The sequence below is a fragment of the Salvelinus namaycush genome, chromosome 31 (genome assembly GCF_016432855.1).
Source record: "Salvelinus namaycush isolate Seneca chromosome 31, SaNama_1.0, whole genome shotgun sequence".
In the NCBI taxonomy this organism is placed as follows: domain Eukaryota; kingdom Metazoa; phylum Chordata; class Actinopteri; order Salmoniformes; family Salmonidae; genus Salvelinus; species Salvelinus namaycush.
In genome coordinates this window covers 28,830,652-28,855,702 of record NC_052337.1, presented here as the reverse complement: position 1 = coordinate 28,855,702, position 25,051 = coordinate 28,830,652, and the positions used below count along the sequence as shown (strand labels likewise).

At 43.1% G+C, this 25,051-nt stretch overlaps 1 protein-coding gene across 1 annotated transcript in view; it reads left to right on the top strand.

The window, feature by feature from the left end:
* LOC120025540 (3'-5' RNA helicase YTHDC2-like) overlaps positions 1-21,207 on the top strand; it is a 32,973-nt gene extending 11,766 nt beyond the window's left edge. Inside the window, 14 exon segments of the mRNA XM_038970102.1 lie at positions 5,679-5,784; positions 5,941-6,060; positions 7,927-8,199; positions 8,376-8,502; positions 8,814-9,022; positions 14,591-14,786; positions 14,972-15,078; positions 15,648-15,767; positions 15,897-16,106; positions 16,316-16,321; positions 16,355-16,456; positions 18,391-18,597; positions 18,674-18,856; positions 21,067-21,207. Of these exon segments, the coding sequence (XP_038826030.1) occupies positions 5,679-5,784; positions 5,941-6,060; positions 7,927-8,199; positions 8,376-8,502; positions 8,814-9,022; positions 14,591-14,786; positions 14,972-15,078; positions 15,648-15,767; positions 15,897-16,106; positions 16,316-16,321; positions 16,355-16,456; positions 18,391-18,597; positions 18,674-18,856; positions 21,067-21,207 (2,107 nt within the window).
* The last annotated feature ends 3,844 nt before the right edge of the window (positions 21,208-25,051 follow it).

Sequence of the window (25,051 nt, the reverse complement as noted above, 5' to 3'; positions counted from 1 at the left end):
CTCCGGGAAATTCAGGATGGTAACAAAGGTCTTTCTATGAAAATTGATAAGAAATCGGCTGAACTCCATTCTTCCATTGACGACCTGAAATCCTCCATGAATGATCTCCTTTTGAGAACGACTGAGGCAGAGTTGCGCATTAGCACAGTTGAAGATACCATCGCTCGACATGACCAGGTCTTGATACAACTGCAAAAGGACAATGCCTACCTCAAAAACAAGGTAGATCAGATGGAGAACCAGAGCAGACGTAGTAATATCCGTGTGGTGGGATTGAAAGAGGACAGCGAGGGCCGTGACCCGGTCCGTTTCTTCACTCAATGGATCCCGGATGTCCTAGGCATAATCAACTTCACCAAGCCACTGGAAATCGAACGCGCCCACAGAACATCAGCGCCGAAACCCTGGCCAGATGAGCCCCCACGGGCCGTCCTGATCAGGTTCCTCCGTTTCCAAGACAGAGAGAAGATACTGCAACTCGCAAGAGCCAAAGGGGACATCACCATCGATGGCAAGAGGGTCAGCCTTTTCCCGGATATGAGCGCGGATCTCGCCAGACGTCGCAAGCAGTTCAGACCTGCCGCCAAAGCACTGAAGGAGAAGAACATCACCGGCTACCTCATCCACCCTGCGCAGATGAAAGTTCAGTACAAAGGCCGAAGCCATCTCTTCAACACACCGGGAGAAGTGTACACTTTTCTCAAAGAACTGAGCAACGTCTGAGCCAGGACGGTCTCTCTGGGGGATAAGATGCAGTTTGTTTGTTTTCTCTTATCCGGACTGAACCGCTGATATCCTCCGGTCGCTATAATTGATTTGTACATTTTCAACTAACCGTATCTTTCCGGGGTGAGTTCTATTACATTTACAGGAGAGTATATTTTGGTTTAGTCCATATCCACTGGGCGAAGCAAATAAGTGGGTTTAGGCCCACTGCTTTCCCCCTCATTTATGTTAATCTTTCGAAAAGAGACTCAAGCAGCCCTTACCGTGGGCAGTAAATATTCAGCCATAAATGTCTATTCACAACGTTTGTTTTCAATTTAGAGAGCTCGCAGGTTTTAGTTTACGCCAAGGTTTAGCTAGTAAGAGCAAGATGGAAAGCGAGCAGCAACGTATCTCTACAAGTGTATTCATGTTTGATTGTTAGGATTGTTGTTTTAGTCTGACAATCGGGGTGGGTGGGATTCTTTATTTTTTCCCCCCTTTTTTCTATGTTTATTGTTTCCTTCCTAAAGAGACACATAGGTCACTTCTGTGTTCAAACCAAAGTTGAAACATTTCCTAACTATCTACATATGATAGATTTCCATTCAGTTACATATTTGAAACCCAACCTATGCTTAATCCACTAAAATATGTCACATTCAACGTAAAAGGTCTTAACAGCCCGATTAAAAGGAAAAGAGTTTAAGTTTAAGAAATTAAAGGCTGACATTGTGTTTTTACAAGAAACACATCTATTGAACACAAGAAATTGAAGAGGGAATGGGTAGGACAAGTTTTTGCGTCCTCTTTTAACTCCAAAGCAAGAGGAACTGCAATTTTGATAAGTAGACACATCCCCTTCTGCGTCAACAACACCATCTCTGATCCCTCTGGCAGGTTTGTTTTGGTGCAGGGGCATATGTTTTCAGAGTCTTGGACCCTATTGAATATTTATGCTCCTAACTTCGATGACCATATGTTTATTCAGAATGTCTTCAGGTCGCTCAAGCACCACCAGGATGGCTACTGGTTGGAGCAGATTTACATTTTTGTTTAGACACAGTTCTTGATAGGTCCTCTGATAAACCCTCACTTCTTACCAAAGCCGGCAAGCTCACCATGTCATTCATGAAAGATCTCAATTTACTAGACATCTGGAGACAGTTGCACCCACAGGATAGGGACTACTCTTTTTATTCACACCCACACTTGACACACACACGCATAGATAACTTTTTACTATCGACACAACTGTTTCATAGAGTGTTAGATGTCGAGTATCTCCCCAGATTGCTTAGTGACCATTCTCCTCTGGTATTATCAATCTCCATTCCTACCAAGGTAAATGGAGCATATAGATGGAGACTAAATTCTACACTCCTAAAGCAACCTGAATTTTGTGCATTCATCAAAGAGCAGATCAATATTTTTACTTTGACAAACAAACCCTCCGCTCCTGACAGTTTCATTCTTTGGGACACATTGAAGGCCTATCTGAGGGGACAGATAATTTCCTATACTAAAGGGCTGAAGAGAAAACACGGTGCGGAACTGAGTGCCCTTGAATCTGAAATCTCCGAGCTAGAGAAAACCTACCAAAGAGGCCCGACTAAAGATCTATACAGGCTTTTGGTAAATAAAAAACGGAAATATAATATTCTGAACAGATATCAAGTTGAGAGGGCCATCACTAAATCAAAACAGCGTTATTACGAGCTTGGAGAGAAAGCTCACAAAGTATTGGCATGGCAACTGAAAGCAGAGGAAAGTAAGAGGACAATTAATGCTATAGAAACTCTTACTAATGAGATATCTTTCGACCCTACTGAAATTAATAATACTTTTAAGAAATACTATGAAGACCTCTACACTTCCCAATCAAGCGATGATCTATCAGAGATCGACTCCTTTCTCTCCTCTCTCAACCTCCCATGCCTGTCAGGGGAAGACAGCGAGCGCCTGAGTGAACACTTCTCAGTTCCTGAATTGTTGGAGGCCATTAAATCCTTACCTTCTAATAAATCTCCTGGGGAGGATGGCTTCCCTCCAGAGTTCTATAAAGAATTTAGGGAGCTGTTGGTCCCCTACCTTATGGAGGTACTTAAAAAAGCCAGGGAAGACAACTGCTTTCCAGAGTCTTTCTCTCAAGCAGTGATTACTGTAATCCACAAGAAAGGGAAAACCCCACTAAAGTGCGCCTCCTATAGACCAATCTCTCTCCTTAACACAGATTGTAAACTGGTCACCAAGATGCTATCTAAGAGACTGGAGTCATGTCTTCCCCTGTTGGTCAACCCAGATCAGACTGGCTTCATAATTAATAGATTGTCCACCAATAATCTCAGAAGGTTCTTTGATAGAATTCACCTTGCTAACAAAAACAAAATACCTAGTGTCGCAGTCTCCCTCAACGCTGAAAAGGCCTTTGATAGGGTTGAATGGCCATACCTCTTTCGCGTCTTGGAAAAGTTTGGTTTAGGTACCGTGTTTGTACATTTGATAAAATCACTCTACAAATCTCCTTAAGCTAGGATTGCTACCAATGGGATTACTTCCTCCTCATTCGCTCTCTATAGGGGGAACAGACAAGGTTGCCCAATTAGCCCCCACCTCTTTGCCCTTGCCATCGAACCGTTGGCTGAGGCTATTAGAACGTGCCCTGACATACATGGCTTTGAGGTGGGCCCCCATACCCATAAATTATCACTCTTTGCGGACGACCTTATCTTATTTCTAACAAACCCAGAACACTCCCTCTCTCACTTGCAGATCCTACTACAGTGTTATAGTTCTTTCTCTGGATATAAGGTCAATTTTGATAAAAGCGAAATCTTACCGTTGTCTGTCTTTGACCATCATACCATCAAGCACAAGTTTCCTTTTAGATGGTCGCCTATGGGCTTCACATATCTGGGCATAATGGTGGATGGTAATCTGAACAACCTCTATAAACTTAATCTGGCCAGTTTGTTGCAAAAGGTGGAGGGTGACCTTTGTAAATGGATGGACTTACCTCTCACTCTACTGGGTAGAATCAATGTAATTAAAATTAATGTCCTGCCCAAATTTCTATATCTGTTTCAATCTATCCCTATCCCTGTTCCCGCAGCATTCTTTTCCTCTCTCGACAAGCTGACCAGACAGTTTATCTGGCACGGCAAAACCCCTAGGGTTGGCCTGGATAAACTGACCCTTGATTACAGTCAAGGGGGCTTAAACCTCCCCAATTTTAGAATGTACTACTGGGCTGCACAGTCTAGGTTTCTGGCTCAGAGGTTTGACTATGGTCCCTCTCCCTCATGGTTGAACATTGAAAAGCTTGAGGTAAATGATGACACTGGGGCAGAATTGTTTTACAAATGGGACAGAAAATCTATAAAAACCATCACAGACAACCCTTTAATCATACATTCTGTCCTGGCATGGTGCAAACTGCATGAGTTGTTCAGACGAGGGGGATTCCTTTCCCCTAAAACCCCTTTATGGAACAATAGATTGATTCCTATGTTTTTCCAGAATAGTAACTTTAGACCATGGTCTGATAAGGGGGTCACTCTTCTGGAACATTGTTACGAGGAGGGAGTTCTTATGTCTTTTGATCAGCTGAAACAGAAATACCACTTGCCTAACAGGGACTTCTTTAGCTACCTACAACTACGAAACTTTATTAGGGTGACTCTCAAGGGACAATGGAACCTACCTAAGATGTCACCTATTGAACAACTCTGCCACGCAGACCAACCACTATTCAAGACCATTTCCCGTGTTTACGATGCTCTTATGTCAGGACTAACACTGCGTGGGCTAGATAAACCCCGACTTAGATGGGGAAAAGATCTGGGTATTGATCTTGATGAGGGTCTATGGAGTGACCTATGCAGGGATGGTGTTACATCCACATTGAACTCCAGATACAGACTGATCCAGTTTAGTTTCCTCCATCAGCTCTATATCACCCCATCTAGACTGCACAAGTTCAACCCTGATATCTCCTCCCTATGTTTTAGATGTGGCTCAGATGAAGGAACATTCCTCCATTCCACTTGGCAGTGTTCAAAACTACACGGTTTCTGGCAGGGGGTATGCGGTACCATATCCTCAATTCACGGGGTTGCATTCCCTTTAGACCCGGAGGTCTGTCTACTGGGCAACTTTACTAACACCAATCTTAGGCAAAGCCATACTATAAAGCTAACAGAAATATTGCTAGCGATTGCCAAGAAATGTATTGCCTTGAAATGGAAATTGGATTCCTCCCTGCCAGTTGCAATGTGACTATCGGAAGTTAATAGTTGTATCCCACTGGAGAAAATTACTTACTGCTTGAGGAATAAGTTAGACATTTTACAGAATTTGGCAACCTTTTATTGGCTATATGGAGAATCTCCCCCCACATCACATTGATTGAATCTCTATATAATCCTTATATAATGTTTCACACGTAATGTAGAATATGTAGCCTACGCAGGTGACCATATGATCCAATGTCTCATTATTATTATTTTTTTATTGTATGTTTGTATATATAATTTTTTCTTTGTTACGCTCGTCTGTTACATTGTCCTATTGTTGTCTAATATCTTTTCACTTTTGTCTTGAATGTTCTTAATTGGAAAATGCAAAAATAAAATATTCAACAAAAAAAAGAAGGTCAATTGAAATCTCTATTCCCAATGAAAATCCATTGAAAAGAGAGTGACCTCAAAAAATAACATCTGAATGGTTTGTCCTCGGGGTTTCGCCTGCTAAATAAGTTCTGTTATACTCACAGACATGATTCAAACAGTTTTAGAAACTTCAGAGTGTTTTCTATCCAAATATACTAACAATATGCATATCTTATATTCTGGGGATGAGTAGCTGGCAGTTGAATTTGGGTATGCTTTTCATCCAAATGTGAAAATGCTGCCCCGTATCCTAGAGAAGTTAAGTCCTCTTATGAATGTGTCCTATGTTGTGTTGCGTGACAGAGCTGGGCGTTGCCGACCAGGGATCTGCTTCCACCTCTTCAGTCGCCTCCGCTTCAACAACATGCTGGAGTACCAGGTCCCCCAGCTACTGAGGATGCCCCTGCAGGTACACACACGCTTCAAGCTGAACGTATGACACATAAACATACTTATACAGACAAAGTTATCGTTATAAATACTTTCATGCAAGCGTTTCTCTCCCAGGCTGTGTTGATTGTATAATTAACTCCTCCTCCCCCCCCCCTCTCTCTCTCTCTTTCAGGAACTGTGTCTCCACACCAAGCTGCTGGCCCCCATCTCTTGTCCCATCGCTGAATTCCTATCTAAAGCACCCGAACCACCTCCCATCCTCATCGTCAAAAACGCAGTGCAGATGCTCAAGGTAAGAGCTAGTATTTTTAGTTTTGAACCGATCATGACCGGAGTCGCCTCTTCACTGTTGACGTTGAGACTGGTGTTTTGCGGGTACTATTTAATGAAGCTGCCAGTTGAGGACTTGTGAGGCGTCTGTTTCTCTAACTAGACACTAATGTACGTGTCCTCTTGCTCAATTGTGCACCGGGGCCTCCCACTCTTTCTATTCTGGTTAGAGCCAGTTTGCGCTGTTCTGTGAAGGGAGTAGTACACAACATTGTACGAGATCTTCAGTTTCTTGCCAATTTCTCGCATGGATTAGCCTTCATTTCTCAGAACAAAAATAGACTGACGAGTTTCAGAAGAAAGTTCTTTGTTTCTGGCCATTTTGAGCCTGTAATCGAACCCACAAATGCTGATGCTCCAGATACTCAACTAGTCTAAAGAAGGCCAGTTTTATTGCATCTTTAAACCAGCACAAATCAAATGTATTTATATAGCCCTTCGTACATCAGCTGATATCTCAAAGTGCTGTACAGAAACCCAGCCTAAAACCCCAAACAGCAAGCAATGCAGGTGTAGAAGCACGGTGGCTAGGAAAAACTCCCTAGAAAGGCCAAAACCTAGGAAGAAACCTAGAGAGGAACCAGGCTATGAGGGGTGGCCAGTCCTCTTCTGGCTGTGCCGGGTGGAGATTATAACAGAACATGGCCAAGATGTTCAAATGTTCATAAATGACCAGCATGGTCAAATAATAATAATCACAGTAGTTATCGAGGGTGCAGCAAGTCAGCACCTCAGGAGTAAATGTCAGTTGGCTTTTTTAGCAGGTCCGGTGAACAGGTCAGGGTTCCATAGCCGCAGGCAGAACAGTTGAAACTGGAGCAGCAGCAAGGCCAGGTGGACTGGGGACTGCAAGGAGTCATCATGCCAGGTAGTCCTGACGCATGGTCCTAGGGCTCAGGTCCTCCGAGAGAGAGAAAGAAAGAGAGAAGGAGAGAATTAGAGAGAGCATACTTAAATTCACACAGGACACCGGATAAGACAGGAGAAGTCCTCCAGATATAACAAACTGACCCTAGCTGATGATACCCCCGGACAGGGCCAAACAGGAAGGATATAACCCCACCCACTTTGCCAAAGCACAGCCCCCACACCACTAGAGGGAAATCTTCAACCACCAACTTACAATCCTGAGACAAGGCCGAGTATAGCCCACAAAGATCTCCGCCACGGCACAAACCAAGGGGGGGGCGCCAACCCAGATAGGAAGATCACGTCAGTGACTCAACCCACTCAAGTGACGCACCCCTCCTAGGGACGGCATGAAAGAGCACCAGTAAGCCAGTGACTCAGCCCCTGTAATAGGGTTAGAGGCAGAGAATCCCAGTGGAGAGAGGGGAACCGGCCAGGCAGAGACAGCAAGGGCGATTCGTTGCTCCAGAGCCTTTCCGTTCACCTTCACACTCCTGGGCCAGACTACACTCAATCATATGACAACAGTTTTCAGCTGTGCTAACATAATTGCAAAGGGGTTTTCTAATGATCAATTCACCTTTTAAAATGATAAACTTGGATTAGCTAACACAACGTGCCATTGGAACACAGGAGTGATGGTTGCTGATAATGGGCCTCTGTACGCCTATGTAGATATTCCATTAAAAAAGAATCTGCCGTTTCCAGCTACAATAGTCATTTACAACATTAACAATGTCTACACTGTATTTCTGATCAATTTGATGTTATTTTAATGGACCAAAAAATTTCTTTTCTTTCAAAAACAAGGAAATGTCTAAGTGACCCCAAACTTTTGAATGGTAGTATATATACATGGCACTGTGACACTACCTAATGAACATAGGTAGAAAACACTGACCATAAAATGTATCCATAGACCATAGACGCCATGGACCCGTGGGAGGACCTGACGGAGCTGGGCTACCACCTGGCTGACCTGCCTGTGGAGCCCCACCTAGGCAAGATGGTTCTGTGTGGTGTGGTGCTCAAGTGCCTGGACCCCATCCTGACCATCGCCTGCACGCTGGCCCACCGCGACCCCTTCGTGCTGCCCTCCCAGGCCTCCCAGAAGAGGGCATCCATGCTGTGCCGGAAGCGCTTTACTGCAGGGACCTTCAGCGACCACATGGCCCTGCTCCGAGCTTTCCAGGTAAGGTGGGAATTTGAGGTTTAAAGTGACTCATTTAATTGCTGTTGAGATGTTTAGAGCCAGATGTATTTAATCCAAAGCATTATTAGCTTGTTTTGATTGCACAAGTCACGTTGAAAAAAATCTCTGTCCAGACGACATGTTCCTAATAATCCATCTCTCTTGTCGTGTTGTAGGCGTGGCAGAAGGCCCGCAGCGACGGCTGGGAGAGGTCCTTCTGTGAGAAAAATTTCCTGTCCCAAGCCACCATGGAGATCATCATAGGGATGAGGACCCAGCTGCTAGGACAGCTCCGAGCCATAGGTCAGACTTACCTATCTTGTTTTATACTCTTCCTCTGGGTAATACAGTGGTACTGAGGGCTCAGGTGGAGCATGGTGGATCAAGGTTGTGGGTTTCTATACTGGATATATTCATTTGACTGGAAGTGGTGTTGGATAAAGACTTATGCTCTACTGAAGCCCACACCTGATCCTGTGTCAAATGAATAATCTTGTTTTAGCCATCCACCTATTTTTGTGCTAACCATATCCTGTGGCCTTTCTCTTTGTCTTCGCCCCTCCCCCCACGTCGATACATTGATTCCTTTTCCATTGTGTGTGTTCCACCACCAGGCTTTGTGCGGGCGCGGGGCGGCGGAGACATCCGCGACGTGAACCTGAACTCTGAGAACTGGTCAGTGGTGAAGGCAGCCCTGGTGGCCGGGATGTACCCCAACCTGATCCATGTGGACCGTGATAGCTGCTCCCTCTCCGGGGCCAAGGAGAAGAAGGTCCGCTTCCACCCCACCTCCATCCTCAGCCAGACACAGCCCCACAAGAAGGTAGCTAGCTCACATCCTCTGTTCACCTTCAGTGAATCCTGTTTGGGGCAGTTCTCTCAAAATCAGGTGCTTCCTGTCTTCTCCATCTATCTTTACTGCATGCTTACATTCAGTCCCAAACCATAATATACTCAAACCCTTTTAACCCAGTGCTGACTCAAAACAATCTAAAAACATATTTCTACCTTTATGTTTTTGTAGTATTATTTTAAAAGAAATAGGGATTAGATCAGCTTTAATATTTCAGATAGATTGTAGCTTCCATCAATGTAATTGTCTGCATAATTTCCAATCCCCCATGTATTTTTTTGTATACAGTTGAAGTCGGAAGTTTACATACACCTTAGCCAAATACATTTAAACTCAGTTTCACAATCCCTGACATTTATTCCTAGTAAAAATTCCCTGTCTTCGGTCAGTTAGGATCACCACTTTATTTTAAGAATGTGAAATGTCAGAATAATAGTAGAGAGAATGATTTATTTCAGCTTTTATTTCACATTCTCAGTGGGTCAGAAGTTTACGAATCAAATCAAAGTTTATTTGATTTGCGCCGAATACAACGTGCACCGAATACAACCGAATACAATACAACCTTACAGTGAAATGCTTACTAACCAATAGTGCAAAAAAGGTATTCGGTGAACAATAGGTAAGTAAAGAAATAAAACAACAGTAAAAAGACAGTTGAAAAATATACTCAATTAGTATTTGGTAGCATTGCCTTTAAATTGTTTAACTTGGGTCTAACGTTTCGGTTAGCCTTCCACAAGCTTCCCACAATAAGTTGGATGAATTTTGGCCCATTCCTCCTGACAGAGCTGATGTAACTGAGTCAGGTTTGTAGGCCTCCTTGCTCACACACGCTTTTTCAATTCTGCCCACAACATTTCTATGGGATTGAGGTCAGGGCTTTGTGATGGCCACTCCAGTACCTTGACTTTAGTAGCCTTAAGCCATTTTGCAACAACTTAGGAAGTATGCTTAGGGTCATTGTTAATTTGGAAGACCCATTTGCGACCAAGCTTTAACTTTCTGACTGATGTCTTGGGATGTTGCTTCAATATATTCACGTAATTTTCCTCCCTCATGATGCCATCTATTTTGTGAAGTGCACCAGTCCCTCCTGCAGCAAAGCACACCCACAACATGATGCTGCCACCCCCGTGCTTCACGGTTGGGATGGTGTTCTTCGGCTTGCAAGCCTTCCCCTTTTTCCTCCAAACATAATGATGGTCATTATGGCCATTTCATCAGACCAGAGGACATTTCTCCAAAAAGTACAATCTTTGTCCCCATGTGCAGTTGCAAACCGTAGTCTGGCTTTTTTATGGTGGTTTTGGAGCAGTGGCTTCTTCCTTGCTGAGCGGGCTGTCGATATAAGACTCGTTTTACTGTGGATATAGATACTTTTGTACCGGTTTCCTCCAGCATCTTCACAAGGTCCTTTGCTGTTCTGGGATTGATTTGCACTTTTCGCGCCAAAGTACGTTCATCTCTAGGAGACAGAACGTGTCTCCTTCCTGAGCGGTATGACGGCTGCGTGGTCCCATGGTGTTTATACTTGCGTACTATTGTTTGTACAGGTGAACAAGGTACCTTCAGGCGTTTGGAAATTGCTCACAAGGGTGAACCAGACTTGTGGAGGTCTACAATAATTTTTTTCTGAGGTCTTGGCTGATTTCTTTTGATTTTCCCATGATGTCAAGCAAAGAGGCACTGAGTTTGAAGGTAGGCCTTGAAATACATCCACAGGTACACCTCCAATTGACTCAAATGATGTAAATTAGCCTATCAGAAGCTTCTAAAGCCATGACATCATTTTCTGGAATTTCCAAGCTGTTTAAAGGCACAGTCAACTTAGTGTAACTTCTGACCCACTGGAATTGTGATACAGTGAATTATAAGTGAAAAAATCTGTAAACAATTGTTGGGAAAATTACTTGTGTCAAGCACAAATTAGATGTCCTAACCGACTTGCCAAAACTATAGTTTGTTAACAAGAAATGTGTGGAGTGGTTGAAAACCGAGTTTTAATGACTCCAACCTAAGTGTATGTAAACTTCCGATTTCAACTGTATATATACAGTACCAGTCAAAAGTTCACACACCTACTCATTCAAGAGTTCTTCTAAATTTTTACTATTTTCTACATTGTAGAATAATAGTGCAGACATCAAAACTATGAAATAACACACATGGAATAATTTTGTAAATATATTTTATATTCTTCAAAGTAGCCACAATGACAGCTTTGCACACGCTTGGCATTCTCTCAACCAGCATCACCTGGAATGCTTTTCCAAATGTCTTGAAGGCGTTTCCACATATGCCAAGCACTTGTCTGCTTTTCCTTCACTCTGCTGTCCAACTCATACCGAACCATCTCAATTGGGTTGAGGTCGGGTGATTGTGGAGGCCAGCTCATCTGATGCAGCACTCCATCAGTCTTTCTTGGTCAAATAGCCCTTATACAGCCTGGAGGTGTGTTGGGTCATTGTCCGGTTGAAAAATAAATGATAGTCCCACTAAGCGCAAACGAGATGAGATGATGTATCGCTGCAGAATGCTGTGGTAGCCATGTGCCTTGAATTCTAAATAAATCACAGACAGTGTCACCAGCAAAGCACCCCCACACTATCACACCTCTTCCATGCTTCATGGTAGGAACCACACATGCAGAGATCATCCGTTCACCTGCTCTGCATCTTACAAAGACACGGCGGTTGGAACCAAAAGTCTCATATTTCCACCGGTCTAATGTCCATTGCTCGTGTTTCTTGGCCCAAGCAAGTCTCTTCTTCTTATTGGTGTCCTTTAGTAGTGGTTTCTTTGAAGCAATTCGACCATGATGGCCTGATTCACGCAGTCTCCTCTGAACAGTTGATGATTTATTTGGGCTGCAATTTCTGAGGCTGGTAACTAATGAACTCCCGTCCGCGACAATTGGCCCAGCGTCGTCTGGGTTAGGGGAGGGTTTGGCAGGCAGGGATGTCCTTGTCCCATTGCGCACTAGCGACTCCCGTGGCACGCTGGGCGCAGTGCACACTGACACGGTCGCCAGGTGTACAGTGTTTCCTCCGACATATTGGTGCGGCTGGCTTCCGGGTTAAGCGGGCATTGTGTCAAGAAGCAGTGCGGCTTGGCTGGGTTGTGTTTCGGGGGACGCATGGCTCTCAACTTTCGCCTCTCCCGAGTCCGTACGGGAGTTGCAGCGATGGGACAAGACTGTAACAATCAATTGGATACCACAAAATTGGGGAGAAAAAGGGGTAAAAAAATGTATAAATAAAAACAACTATAATGAACTTATCCTCTCTTCTGCAGCAGAGGTAACTCTTGGTCTTACTTTCTTGTGGTGGTCTTCATGAGAGCCAGTTTCATCATAGCGCTTGATGGTTTTTGCGACTGCACTTGAAGAAACGTTCAAAGTTCTTGAAATGTTCCAGATTGACTTACCTTCATGTCTTAAAGTAATGATGGACTGTTGTTTCTCTTTGCTCATTTGAGCTGTTTTTGCCATAATAGGGACTTGGTCTTTTCCCAAATAGCCCTATCTTTTGTATATCACCCCTCCCTTGTCACAACACAACTGATTGGCTCAAACGCATTAAGAAGGAAATACATTATTTTAACAAGGCACACCTGTTGATTACAATGCATTCCAGGTGACTAAAAAACAAATAAAAATCTGATGTGTTCTTTTTTGCCCAATATATGCTTCTCTTTGTTTATAATGCACTGTCCGCTCTCCCTTGAGGCTTTCCCAAGTTGATGCCCAAGAGACCAAACAGCCGCTGATCACGCGCTCAGATCATGTTCCAGCCTCGGATTGGACAGTGAAACGCACGCTCGCACCTACAGGCAACGAGCAGATGTTTCATTTTTCTCTCATGTGGTCATGGCTGAAGCCAGCGCAAATTCCTACTATTTGTGTCCAGGTTAAATGTGGGACGTCCCTCATTATAAACAAACAGTCAGTTAAATTCATGGTTATTGCATCATTTTCAGATCTATTAGAATTGATAAATAGACGAAACAACAATGTCATTTAACCAAATGATTGGCCAGAGATCAGGGCATTCATCAGCAAGCTGATAGTATTTTGGACAAGCAAATTGAAGTCAAAGTGATTGATGATATCGAAGTGTCAGCTGTATGGTGATTTGCGATTCATAACTTACATTTTACCGGTACTACCAACTGATAACACCACGACGGAATGCGTTTGAAGCGATGATGCGCCCCCGAGAACAACTAGCATGTCAAGCAAAGTACATCACCAGTGGCACACACTTCGTGCAGATCAGCAGGTGGGGGCTTTTCGTGGCAGCCAGAAGAGACAATCGAAGGAGGATGCGGTAAGCAAAGTTAGTGGGCTCGAATTTAGTCACGCTTGCTCTATATAGATTGATGCTTCTAAGTGTGCATGTTATAAACAACAGATTTTTTGGATGATTAAAAGGTTATATACTCTATGGCTGGATTGATGTATTGTTTCCAATGCTACATTAATTTGGCAGACCTAACTTGATTGACCCTTTTTCTACAAGGCCTAGTCTATGAGAGGCCTAATCATATTTGTATGAATTTTGTTAATGCCTAGGCTATAGAGATGCATTCAGGTAATGAACTCATTATTAGGCGTCAACATTTAAATTTGATTACAATTATTTGTCAATCATTCTTGAATTTGTTAGGCTATACAATTAAGTAGATTAATGAACTGATAATACATTACTTTTTTCCCCTAATAATTTGTGAATATGATAGAATATTGCATTCTATTATACATCCTATGTGAATAATGTTCATTAATGTTAATTTGTGTATTAATAATAATCAAAAGATCTGTCTGAAATTGAATATTTTGCCTTTTGTTCATGTCCATATAGCCTAGGACAATGTGGTAAAGTACTGTTATTCCTTATCCACCTAAGGATTTTTTTTTTTTTTGCTTGTTCGCCTCACTTTTCTGGGGGGGAAATCCATTAAACAGTGAATCCATTTTGTCTGGCCTTACTACATGATTCCATATGTGTTATTTCATAGTTTTGATGTCTTCACTATTATTCTACAATGTAGAAAATAGTAAAAATAAAGAAAAACCCTGGAATGAGTAGGTGTGTCCAAACTTTTGACTGGTACTCTGTTATGTCGGAAAAAGTAATTTATAAATTCTTCTGTCCTAGTTAATAACAAGTTATCATCCAATAGGCTTTGATAAAATTTCCAATATCCTCCCCACGTGGAAATTCTGTACGAGTAATATATATGCCAATTATTTGATGGTTCGACCGCATTCTGTCCCCTATCAACACTTTTAAAAACTTTTGGTGCCAGAGAGAATGATATAAGAAAATAGTCAAGACGACTAGCTTGATTGAGCCTCCGCCATGTATATCTCACTAGGTCAGGATATTTAAGCCTCCATATATCCACTAGTTCCAATATATCTATGACATTCGTGATTTCTTTAAGTGCATGAGGGTGATAGTTTGTAGTGTGATTTCCTTTACGGTCCATAGAGGTATTTAAAACCGTTTGTACCTTTTCTCCATCACTGAGATCCCCCCAGCCAATGGCCAGGTGGCGGCCGTCCAGTCCCTGCCCACCGATTGGCTGATCTATGATGAGATGACGCGAGCCCATAGGATAGCTAGCATCCGCTGCTGCTCTGTGGTCTCCCCATTCACTGTAGCCATCTTCGGGGGCTGTGCCAAACTGCCCAGCACAGCCCTACAGGAACCTGCCATTCAGAAAGGTAGGGTTATCTTAACTGAAGGAAACATCCTTCAGTTAGATAAGTCTTGCCTGTATTTGCACTTAATATGTTGGAATATGACGGTTCCAAAGAGACTCTTGAAAAATCACTCTCTGCCTGTACGGTCCCTAGTTGATGTGTATTCTGTAAATGGTTAAACCTAACATCCTATGTGTCTGCTGTAGATGACGTGGTGAATGAGAGCAGTGACAGTGAGATGGAGGATCGCTCCACGGCCCACCTGGCTCAGATGAAGATTGACGAGTGGCTCAACTTCAAACTGGACAGAGAGGTGAGGACATAGCTTGGTTATTTTGCAGTGCTGATATGTTCTATCTGTACTCAAAGAGCCCTTCAAGCAATATAACTGGGTATTTCATTTTTACAGCAGTTTTGCATCTAGTGCTCATCACCTTCCAGTGTTTCCCCTATATTTATTTAGCAGCGGACCTAATGTTTAAAAAAAAAAAAAAAATAAAAAAAATAATGATTTTCCTGTGTTTTATAAATTTTGCCACACTATGAGGTTGGAATAGTACTATGAAATTGTGAAAATGCCCTTTTAGTGTGTGAGCTGTTTGAAAAGACATTTGATTTACTCAGATGGCTTATGCCATGTTCTTATGATATGGCAAAATGTGTAAGATTGCAGGAAATTAGCTTTAAAACTACTATTTTTCACTCAGCTCTAAAAGGGCCTCTGAAAACGTTGGCCGGAGATGGCGCCGTTGGCCATGCCCACTACCACGCCCCGTGCTAACTGCCACAGCTGCTGAATAAAATCCTAGGGGAAACACTGCCTTCTTATTTGTGTAACCCACGCTTTTTCTCCATCACTTCCTCCATCCACCTGTCTGTCAGATGGTGGGTCTGGTGTTCCAGCTGAGGCAGAAGTGGCACAGTCTGTTCCTGAGGAGGATCCGCTACCCCTCCAAGCCCTGGTCCCAGCTGGATGAGAACACCATACGGGCCCTGGTTTCTGTCAGTACAACACTCTGGCTTGAAATACTGGAAATACCACCGTAAATTGGCCTGTAAACCTGGTAGCTGTACCACCGGGTATAGTACCTGTATCTGTCACTGACCCATACATCCCCAACCTGTCTCCAGGTGCTGGGGGCTGAGGATCAGACTGCGGGGCTGCAGCAGCCCACAGGAATTGGCCAGAGGCCCCGACCCATGTCCTCTGAGGAGCCCCCCCAGACCTCCACCTGGAGGACCGCCAACAGCAGGAGGACCTCCGGCCCCACAGCCAGCACCGACGACGAACTCTTCATCCCCACCCCCTCACAAAAAGCCACAGACAGGTGAATAGAGAAGGTTGGATGTGTCAGTATGGGAAATGGACCAACTATGATCAAATGTTTTATCTCAGTATTCACAATGCCTTATAGATTAACGAAGTCTATATCAACCTGTTAATTATATTTTTGTAAATCTGATCTATGTCCAGTTCCTGCCCAGTCCAGTAATCCACCCACACCTCCCTCCCCTCCTCCAGACTGTCCCCTGCCTGGGCCCTCCTGCAGCCCAAAGTCTCCCATGGCAGCAGGGACAAGTGCGCCGAGCTCCCCACAGATGACCACTCCTCCACCACCAATTCTCCTGAATCTGCTTCACTCTGCCTCCGCAGCCCCTGTGCCAGCCCCTCCCCAACCTCATCGGGAAAGGTACACTAATGACCTATATCTTTATTTAGAGATGCAAACTAGTCACCTTTCAACGAAATTCTGAATACAAAATAGATGACCTGTGTGAATCTGATGAGAAAAGTTTGGGGGGGGGGACTTTGGATCACACTACTGGCTGTAAGCGAACGAGTGATGCGCGTTTGGAGCAATACTAGCTGTATCCAAGGCTCAGCCAGTCGTTTACATAACAATATAATGCAGCACCCGACTGAAGAGAGAAGAGACAAGCAACTTACTAGTTACAGCATCAGCGCGTGCTCTGGAAAGACAGCAGATAATAGAAAGGCAGTTTGCCATTTACAGCAGCGGGTCCCCTGAACGATAACGAAGAGGTAGGTGAAAAGCCTGACCACGACACGGGTGAGAAGGTGATGAAGCGTACTTACATGAGCTGTAACCGAGAAACAAGTGGCATTTGGAAAGTTTGAGGTGAGGGAGAAAGTGTGGTGGAACAAGTATTGTTTGCATTGTTTAGTAATGTTATCTTGCTAGCTGGATCGAATTCTCCGTTAGCTAGCCCGAGAAATGTTGAGCTACATTAGCCAACTTAACTGATCAAATAATTGAGTTTATGGTGTGAAAATTAGCTGGCTAATAAAGTCAGACAGCAAAGTTAGCTAGCTAACGTTACAACATCAGATGAGCTAACATTAGTAACCTAACCAATTCGCTATAGTATTAACTTAATTGGTAAAACTTTACGACTCCTTGCCGTTCCTCATATAACGCGTTAGTTGCTTACTGGACCCTGGCAAACTGTGAAATATTAACTAGCTAACAAACTAACTGCTATCTGTGAACTAATGTTTTCCCTCTACAATATGTGGTTAATTTTCAGATTGAGAGAATTAAGTAAAAATGAGGCGTTGCTTGTTAAACAAGTTGATTGGTGCTCCCGAGTGGCGCAGCGGTCTAAGGCACTGCATCTCAGTGCTAGAGGTGTCACTTCGAATCCAGGCTGTATCACATCCGGTCGTGATTGGGAGTCTCATAGGGCGGTGCCCAGCGTCTTCCAGGTTTGGCCGTTGTAGGCGTCATTGTAAATAAGAATTTGTTCTTAACTGACTTGCCTAGTTAAATAAATAATAAGTGAGGACTGGATGCCACTATAGAGCTGAAAGGAACACCTCACACCTACCCTCTTTTGCACTTTTCCAATACAGTGGATAAAAAGGAGTATGCCAGGTGTGCTCTCTGCCTGAAAGAGATCAATTATTCTAACAAATGGTCTCATACTCTGCTGGCACATTGTAGAACAGATGTCCACAGGTAGAAAGTGTACAATGTAATAGCCTGCAGTAAAGCAAAGATATTTATTTTGTGTTGAACTTGACAGTAACACTTGTGTGTGAGTGAAGGGGGATAATTTCAAAAAATTACTCGGTGAACATTATTTTTGCACACGTGTAGGCTTGTGCACTTGATCGATGTCTCCTATAGTGGCCACTATAATAGAGCAAAAATAGAATTCCTGTTTGTTTCATTCTATTTTCAGATGTTTTTTTGCAATATTTATGTGCAATATTTATGTGTGTGGCCACAAGCATTCTATTATAAAGGCTGTCATGTCTAACTGCAATATTAGTGTATTGTTTTTTCCTCAAGACTTGAGTGCCATTTGCAGTAAAGTCTAGGCAACAAATAACATTGGATTGCTTTCTTTACATTTTTTTAGCTGTGAGTTAGGTTCACATTAACCACTTTTTTTTATTTTACACACAGACTGATCATGTAGATCATGTAGTTTAATTAGTTAAAACCTGCATTTCCCCCTAGCAGGGATTTTTTTGCATGTTTCAGTGCAAATTAAAAAAGTGTCACCTTTTTGGGCCCTCAGCAGTTTGCGCCCCTGTTTATTAGTACAGCTTGGCCATGTGTAAATCTATCATAGTTTAACTCAATCTCTCCCTCAGTGCTCCAAGTCTCCATCCCCGCGGCCAGGAGGTGTGACGGTGCGTTACTTCATCATGAAGAGTAGCAACCTGAGGAACATTGACATCTCCCAGCAGAGAGGAATCTGGTCTTCCACGCCCAGCAACGAGCTCAAACTCAACAGAGCCTTCCTGGAGAGCAGCCAGGTTTTCCTGGTCTTCTCTGTCCAGGGCTCCGGACATTTCCAGGTGTGTGTGTGTGTGTGGTTTGCGTATGTGGAATGGAGAATAGCAGACTGTAACATGTCATTTTGGTGCCTCTCAGGGCTATGCGCGGATGATGTCGGTCATCGGACAGGAGCGCTGTCAGGACTGGGGCTCCACAGGGCTGGGGGGGGTCTTCAGTGTGGAGTGGACCCGGAAGGAGAGCCTGCCCTTCCAATATGCCCAGCAGCTGCTCAACCCCTGGAACGACAACAAGAAAGTGCAGATCAGCAGAGACGGACAGGTGGGTTACCTAACATCAATACAGTCAGAACATCTCCACAGACTAGGACCAATATAGACAACCGAACAAAGAGAGATGTTATGCTGTTAATATGGTGAAAATGTCTTCACAGACTACAGCTATTATGGTTAAAACTCCCCCACAGTTAAGATGTGAGGTCAAGATGATCCCACTATCTGAGAACAATAGAGCTTGCCAGCTTGTAGTCCTAAAAAAAAAAGAAAATATTTAGCATTTTCTTCCTCTGGTTCGTTGGCCATTCCTATGAAGTCCTGTGTGGCTCAGTTCTTAGAGCGTGGCGCTTGCAAAGCCAGAGTTGTGGGTTCGATTCCCAGTATAAAAAAATGAAAATGTGTGCACTCACTATTGTAAGTCGCTCAGGATAAGAGCATCTGCTGAATTACAAAAAAATGTCAAATGTTTACGGGATGCGTGCCAAAAATAAGGTCTGAATTTAACAAAGGCTTATGGGATCTTACACGTTTTGTTCTATGAGATAATATCAGTCTGTTAACATGAACTTTATGAATTATTAAGCCTTTATGTTATTGTTTTGATTACTCAAATGCTTCAAAATTCACAGATAGTGATGTTAGTTGATGGAAATGATCTCATAGAACAAAGCGTATAGGATCTCCTAAGCCTGTGTTTACCACAGACCTTATTTTCAGCGTTTATCCAAAAACCCTTAAAAAAAAAAATAATAATTTCCCCATAGGCTTTGGCCAACGAGCCATGGCTGAGTTCTCCCCCGTTAGTGCCTACAAAAATGCGTCATTAGTATTTTACTCTATATTGTCAAGATGACCCCACCGACAAACAGCATTCAATATACAAAGACTAATTAAACAAACATACCAAAATGGCTTACATTTAAGATTTCAAGTGAGATGACTTGTTTATTTCTTGGGGACTATGCAGAACACATACTGTGTATTGCTAGTTTGCTACATACACTATATGACCAAAAGTATGTGGACACCTGCTCCTCGAACATCTCAGTCCAAAATCAAGGAGTTGGTCCCCCTTTGCTGCTATAACAGCCTCTACTCTTCGGGGTAGGCTTTCCACTAGATGTTGGAACATTGCTGCGGGGACTTGCTTCCATTCAGCCACAAGAGCATTAGTGAGGTCGGGCACTGATGTTGGGCGATTAGGCCTGGCTCGCAGTCAGCGTTCCAATTCATCCCAAAGGTGTTCGATGGGGTTGAGGTCAGGGCTCTGTGCAGGCCAGTCAAGTTCTTCCACACCGATCTCGACAAACCATTTCTGTATGGACCTCGCTTTGTGCACGGGGGCATTGTCATGATGAAACAGGAAAGGGCCTTCCCCAAACTGTTGCCACAAAGTTGGAAGCACAGAATTGTCTAGAATGTCATTGTATGCTGTAGCGTTAAGAGGGCCTAGCCCGAACCATGAAAAACAGCCATGACCATTATTCCTCCTCCACCAAACTGTATAGTTAGCACTATGCATTGGGACAGGTAGCGTTCTCCTGACATCCGCCAAACCCAGATTAGTCCGTCGGAATGCCAGATGGTGAAGCGTGATTCATCACTCCAGAGAACACATTTCCACTGCTCCAGAGTCCAATGGCGGTGAGATTTACACCACAATGCCGACCCTTGGCATTGCGCATGGTGATCTTAGGCTTGTGCGTTGCTGTTAGTCTATTGTTAGCTAGGCTAGTGACGAATAGTTATTGTGCTGACGTTACCTCCCAGAGGCAGTTTAGAACTCGGTAGCAAATGTTGCAACCGAGGACAGACGGTTTTTACGTTCTATGCGCTTCAACACTTGGGGGTCCCGTTCTGTGAGCTTGTGTGGCCTACCACTTCACGGCTGAGCCACAATAACAGCACTTACAGTTGACCAGGGCAGCTCTAGCAGGGCATAAATGTTACGAACTGACTTGTTGGAAAGGTGCTACATTGAAAGTCACTGAGCTCTTCAGTAAGGCCATTCTACTGACAATGTTTGTCTATGGAGATTGCATGGCTGTGTGCTCGATTTTATACACCTGTCAACAACTGGTTTGGCTGTAGTAGCCGAATCCACTAATTTGAAGGGGTGTCCACATACTTTTGTGTATATATAGTGTAGCTCATTTCCATCTTTGGTCTGTATATTTCTATGACTGGAATGGGACTTTTTTTCCCATCTCACTGCCCCTCCTCACTTTATCTCTTATCTCTCGCTGGTTCATGTAGGAGTTGGAGCCTCAGGCTGGGGGCCAGCTGCTGCTGCTGTGGGAGGGACTCTCAGGGAAACCACAGCAGCTACCACAGCAACACAAGGTACAACAGGCCCCATCTTTATCATCAGATAACCACAGGTTACACACAACATGACTCCAGAAATATAATTTGCAGTGTTTAAGGAAATCAGACAAAATAACTCCTCACTCTTGGACAGACCCATTTCTTAATTTAAAATGCACCAAACTTTTGTTTAATTTTACGCAGCTTTGGCCTGTTCTTTTGCTATGCCCATTTGATTATTTTTTTATTAAATACTATTACCAGTTGGCAATGTGGTCATTAAATGTATTTTCTCCCTCTTTACCTATGAGAGATTGCACTGCTTGGACTGACCTTGAGGTCCTCACCATTTGACTTGGCTATGTAGTATTATAACAGATCGAAGACAGTATTATAACAGATCGAGGGCTAGTTTTGTTCCTGAATGTGTTTTGAACCACTTCCGTAGCCACTTCTTAACAACCAGTTACACAATGTGCATTCTATTTGGTGTTTTTTCAGTAACTGGGGTTTATGTTCAGCTTTTCAGATGCAATATTGTTATTATGTTCATGTTCAAGAATGTCTGAGTGCAGAAAGATGTGTTTACATGAAGTGGCCTCACGAAGAAAGGTCTGTTCTGTTTGTTTTTAATAATCTGGATAATACCGTTTATAAGGAGACTGACATCTACCCTAACTCACAGTGAAGTATATGGGACTATGGAAGAGAGGAAGTGTTCAGTGAAATGTAATGATTGGGAGTATTAGTGAGGAATCTTGTTCCATAAAAAGTATGTATTTTCAATGCTTCTCACAGCACATACGGTGCACTCAAAGTATTCAGACCCCTTGACCTTTTCCACATTTTGTTACATTACAGCCTTATTCTAAAATGGATTATATTGTTTTTTCCCTCATCAATCTACACACAATACCCCATAATGACAAATCAAAAAAAAAAAAATACGCTAATTTATTACAAATCAACGGAAATATTACATTTACATAAGTATTCAGACCCTTTACTCAGTATTTTGTTGAAGCACCTTTACAGCCTTGAGTCTTCTTGGGTATGACGCTTGGCACACCTGTATTTGGGGAGTTTCTCCCATTCTCTGTAGGTCCTCTCAAGCTCTGTCAGGTTGGATGGGGAGCATCGCTGCACAGCTATTTTCAGGTCTCTCCATAGATGTTTGCTTCATGGTGGTGGCAGCTTTCCTCCAGCCGTGACGCTTGGCATTCAGGCCAAAGAGTTCAATCTTGGTTTCATCAGACCAAATAATCTTGTTTCCCATGATCTGAGAATCCTTTAAGTGCCTTTTGGCAAACTCCCAGCAGGCTGTCATGTGCCTTTTACTGAGGAGTGGCTTCCGTCTGGCCACTCTAACATAAAGGCCTGATTGGTGGAGTGCTACAGAGATGGTTGTCCTTCTGGAAGGTTCTCCCATTTCCACAGAGGAACTCTGGAGCTCTGTCAGAGTGACCATCGGATTCTTGTTCACCTTCCTGACCAAGGCCCTTCTCCGATTTCTCAGTTTGGCCCAGCGGTCAGCTCTAGGAAGAGTCTTGGTGGTTCCAAACTTCTTCCATTAAAGAATGATGGAGGCCATTAGGTTCTTGGTGAACTTCAATGCTGCAGTAATTTTTTGGTACCCTTGCCCAGATCTGTGCCTCGACCCAATCCTGTCTCGGACAATTCCTTTGACCTCATGGCTTGGTTTTTGCTCTAACATACACTGTCAACTGTGGGACCTTACATAGACAAGTGTGTGCCTTTCCAAATCATGTCCAATCATTTGAATTAACCACAGGTGGACTCCAATCAAGTTGTGGAAACATCTCAAGGATGATCAATGGAAACAGGATGCACCTGAGCTCAATTTTGACTCTCATAGGAAAAGGTCTGAATACTTATTTTATTTTTATTTTTTATATACACTACCGGCCAAAAGTTTTAGAACACCTACTCATTCAAGGGTTTTTATTTTTACTATTTTCTACATTGTAGAATAATAGTGAAGACATCAAAACTATGAAATAACACATGGAATAATTTAGTAACCAAAAAAGTGTTAAACAAATCAAAATATATTTTATGTTTGAGTTTCTTCAAATAGCCAAGCTTTGCATTGATGGCAGCTTTGCACACGCTTGGCATTCTCTCAACCAGCTTCACCTGGAATGCTTTTCCAACAGTCTTGAAGGAGTTCCCACAATTGCTGAGCACTTGTTGGCTGCTTTTCCTTCACTCTGCAGTCCGACTCATCCCAAACCATCTCAATTTGGTTGAGGTCGGGGGATTGTGGAGGCCAGGTCATGTGATGCAGCACTCCATCACTCTCCTTGGTCAAATAGCCCTTAAACAGCCTGGATGTGAGTTGGGTCATTGTCTTGTTGGAAAACAAATGATAGTCCCACTAAGCCCAAACCAGATGGGATGGCGTATCGCTGCAGATTGCTGTGGTAGCCATGCTGGTTACGTGTGTCTTGAATTCTAAATAAATCAGTCAGTGTAACCAGCAAAGCACCCCAACACCATAACACCTCCTCCATGCTTTACGGTGGGAAATACACATGCAAAGATCATTCCTTCATCCACACCGCGTCTCACAAAGACACGGCGGTTGGAACCAAAATTCTCCAATTTGAACTCCAGACCAATGGACACATTTCCACCGGTCTAATGTCCATTGCTCCTGTTTCTTGTCCCAAGCAAATCTCTTATTCTTATTGGTGTCCTTTAGTAGTGGTTTCTTTGCAGCAATTCTACTATGAAGGCCAGATTTACGCAGTCTCCTCTGAACAGGATGTTGAACTGTGAAGCATTTATTTGGGCTCCAATTTCTGAGGCTGGTAACTCTAATGAACTTATCCTCTGCAGCAGAGGTAACTCTGGTACTTCCATTTCTGTGGTTCTCCTCATGAGAGCCAGTTTCATCATAGTCCTTGATGGTTTTTGCGACTGCACTTGAGGAAACTTTAAAAGTTCTTGAAATTTTCCGGATTGACTGACCTTCATGTCTTAAAGTAATGATGGACTGTCGTTTCTATTTGCTTATTTGAGCTGTTCTTGCCATAATATGGACTTGGTCTTTTACCAAATAAGGCTATCTTCTGTATACCACCTCTACCTTGTCACAACACAACTGATTGGCTCACGCATTAAGGAAATTCCACATTAATCCAGGTGACTACCTCATGAAGCTGGTTGAGAAAATGCCAAGAGTGTGCAAAGCTGTCATCAAGACAAAGGGTGGCTTTTTGAAGAATCTCAAATATAAAATATATTGTTTACCACTTTTTTGGTTACTACATGATTCCATATGTGTTATGTCATAGTTTTGATGTCTTCACTATTATTCTACAATGTAGAAAATAGTAAAAAATAAAGAAAAACCCTTGAATGAGTACGTGTTCTAAAACTTTTGACCGGTAGTGTATATACATTTGCTACAATTTCTAAAAACATGTTTTCACTTTCTCATTATGGTGTATTGTGTGTAGATTTTATGGGGAAATGTGTTCATTTAATCAATTTTAGAATAAGGCTGTAACGTAACAAAATGTGGAAAAGGGGAAGGGGTCTGAATAGTTTCTGAATGTACTGTATGAGTTTCATGTACCATAGCAGCCCGTGGCACACAATGTGTTGAATGTTGTGTTAACGTTAATACACTGAGTGCACAAAACATTAAGAACACCTTTCCTAATATTGATTTGCACCCCATTTTTCCCTCAGAACAGCCTTAATTCGTCAGTGCATGGACTCTACACAGTGTCGAAAGCATTCCACAGGGATGCTGGCCCATGTTGACTCCAATGCTTCCCACAGTTGTGTCAAGTTGGCTGGGTATCCTTTGGGTGGTGGACCATTCTTGATATAGATCGGAAACTGTTGAGCGTGACAAACCCAGCAGCATTGCGGTTCTTGACACACTTAAACCGGTGTGCCT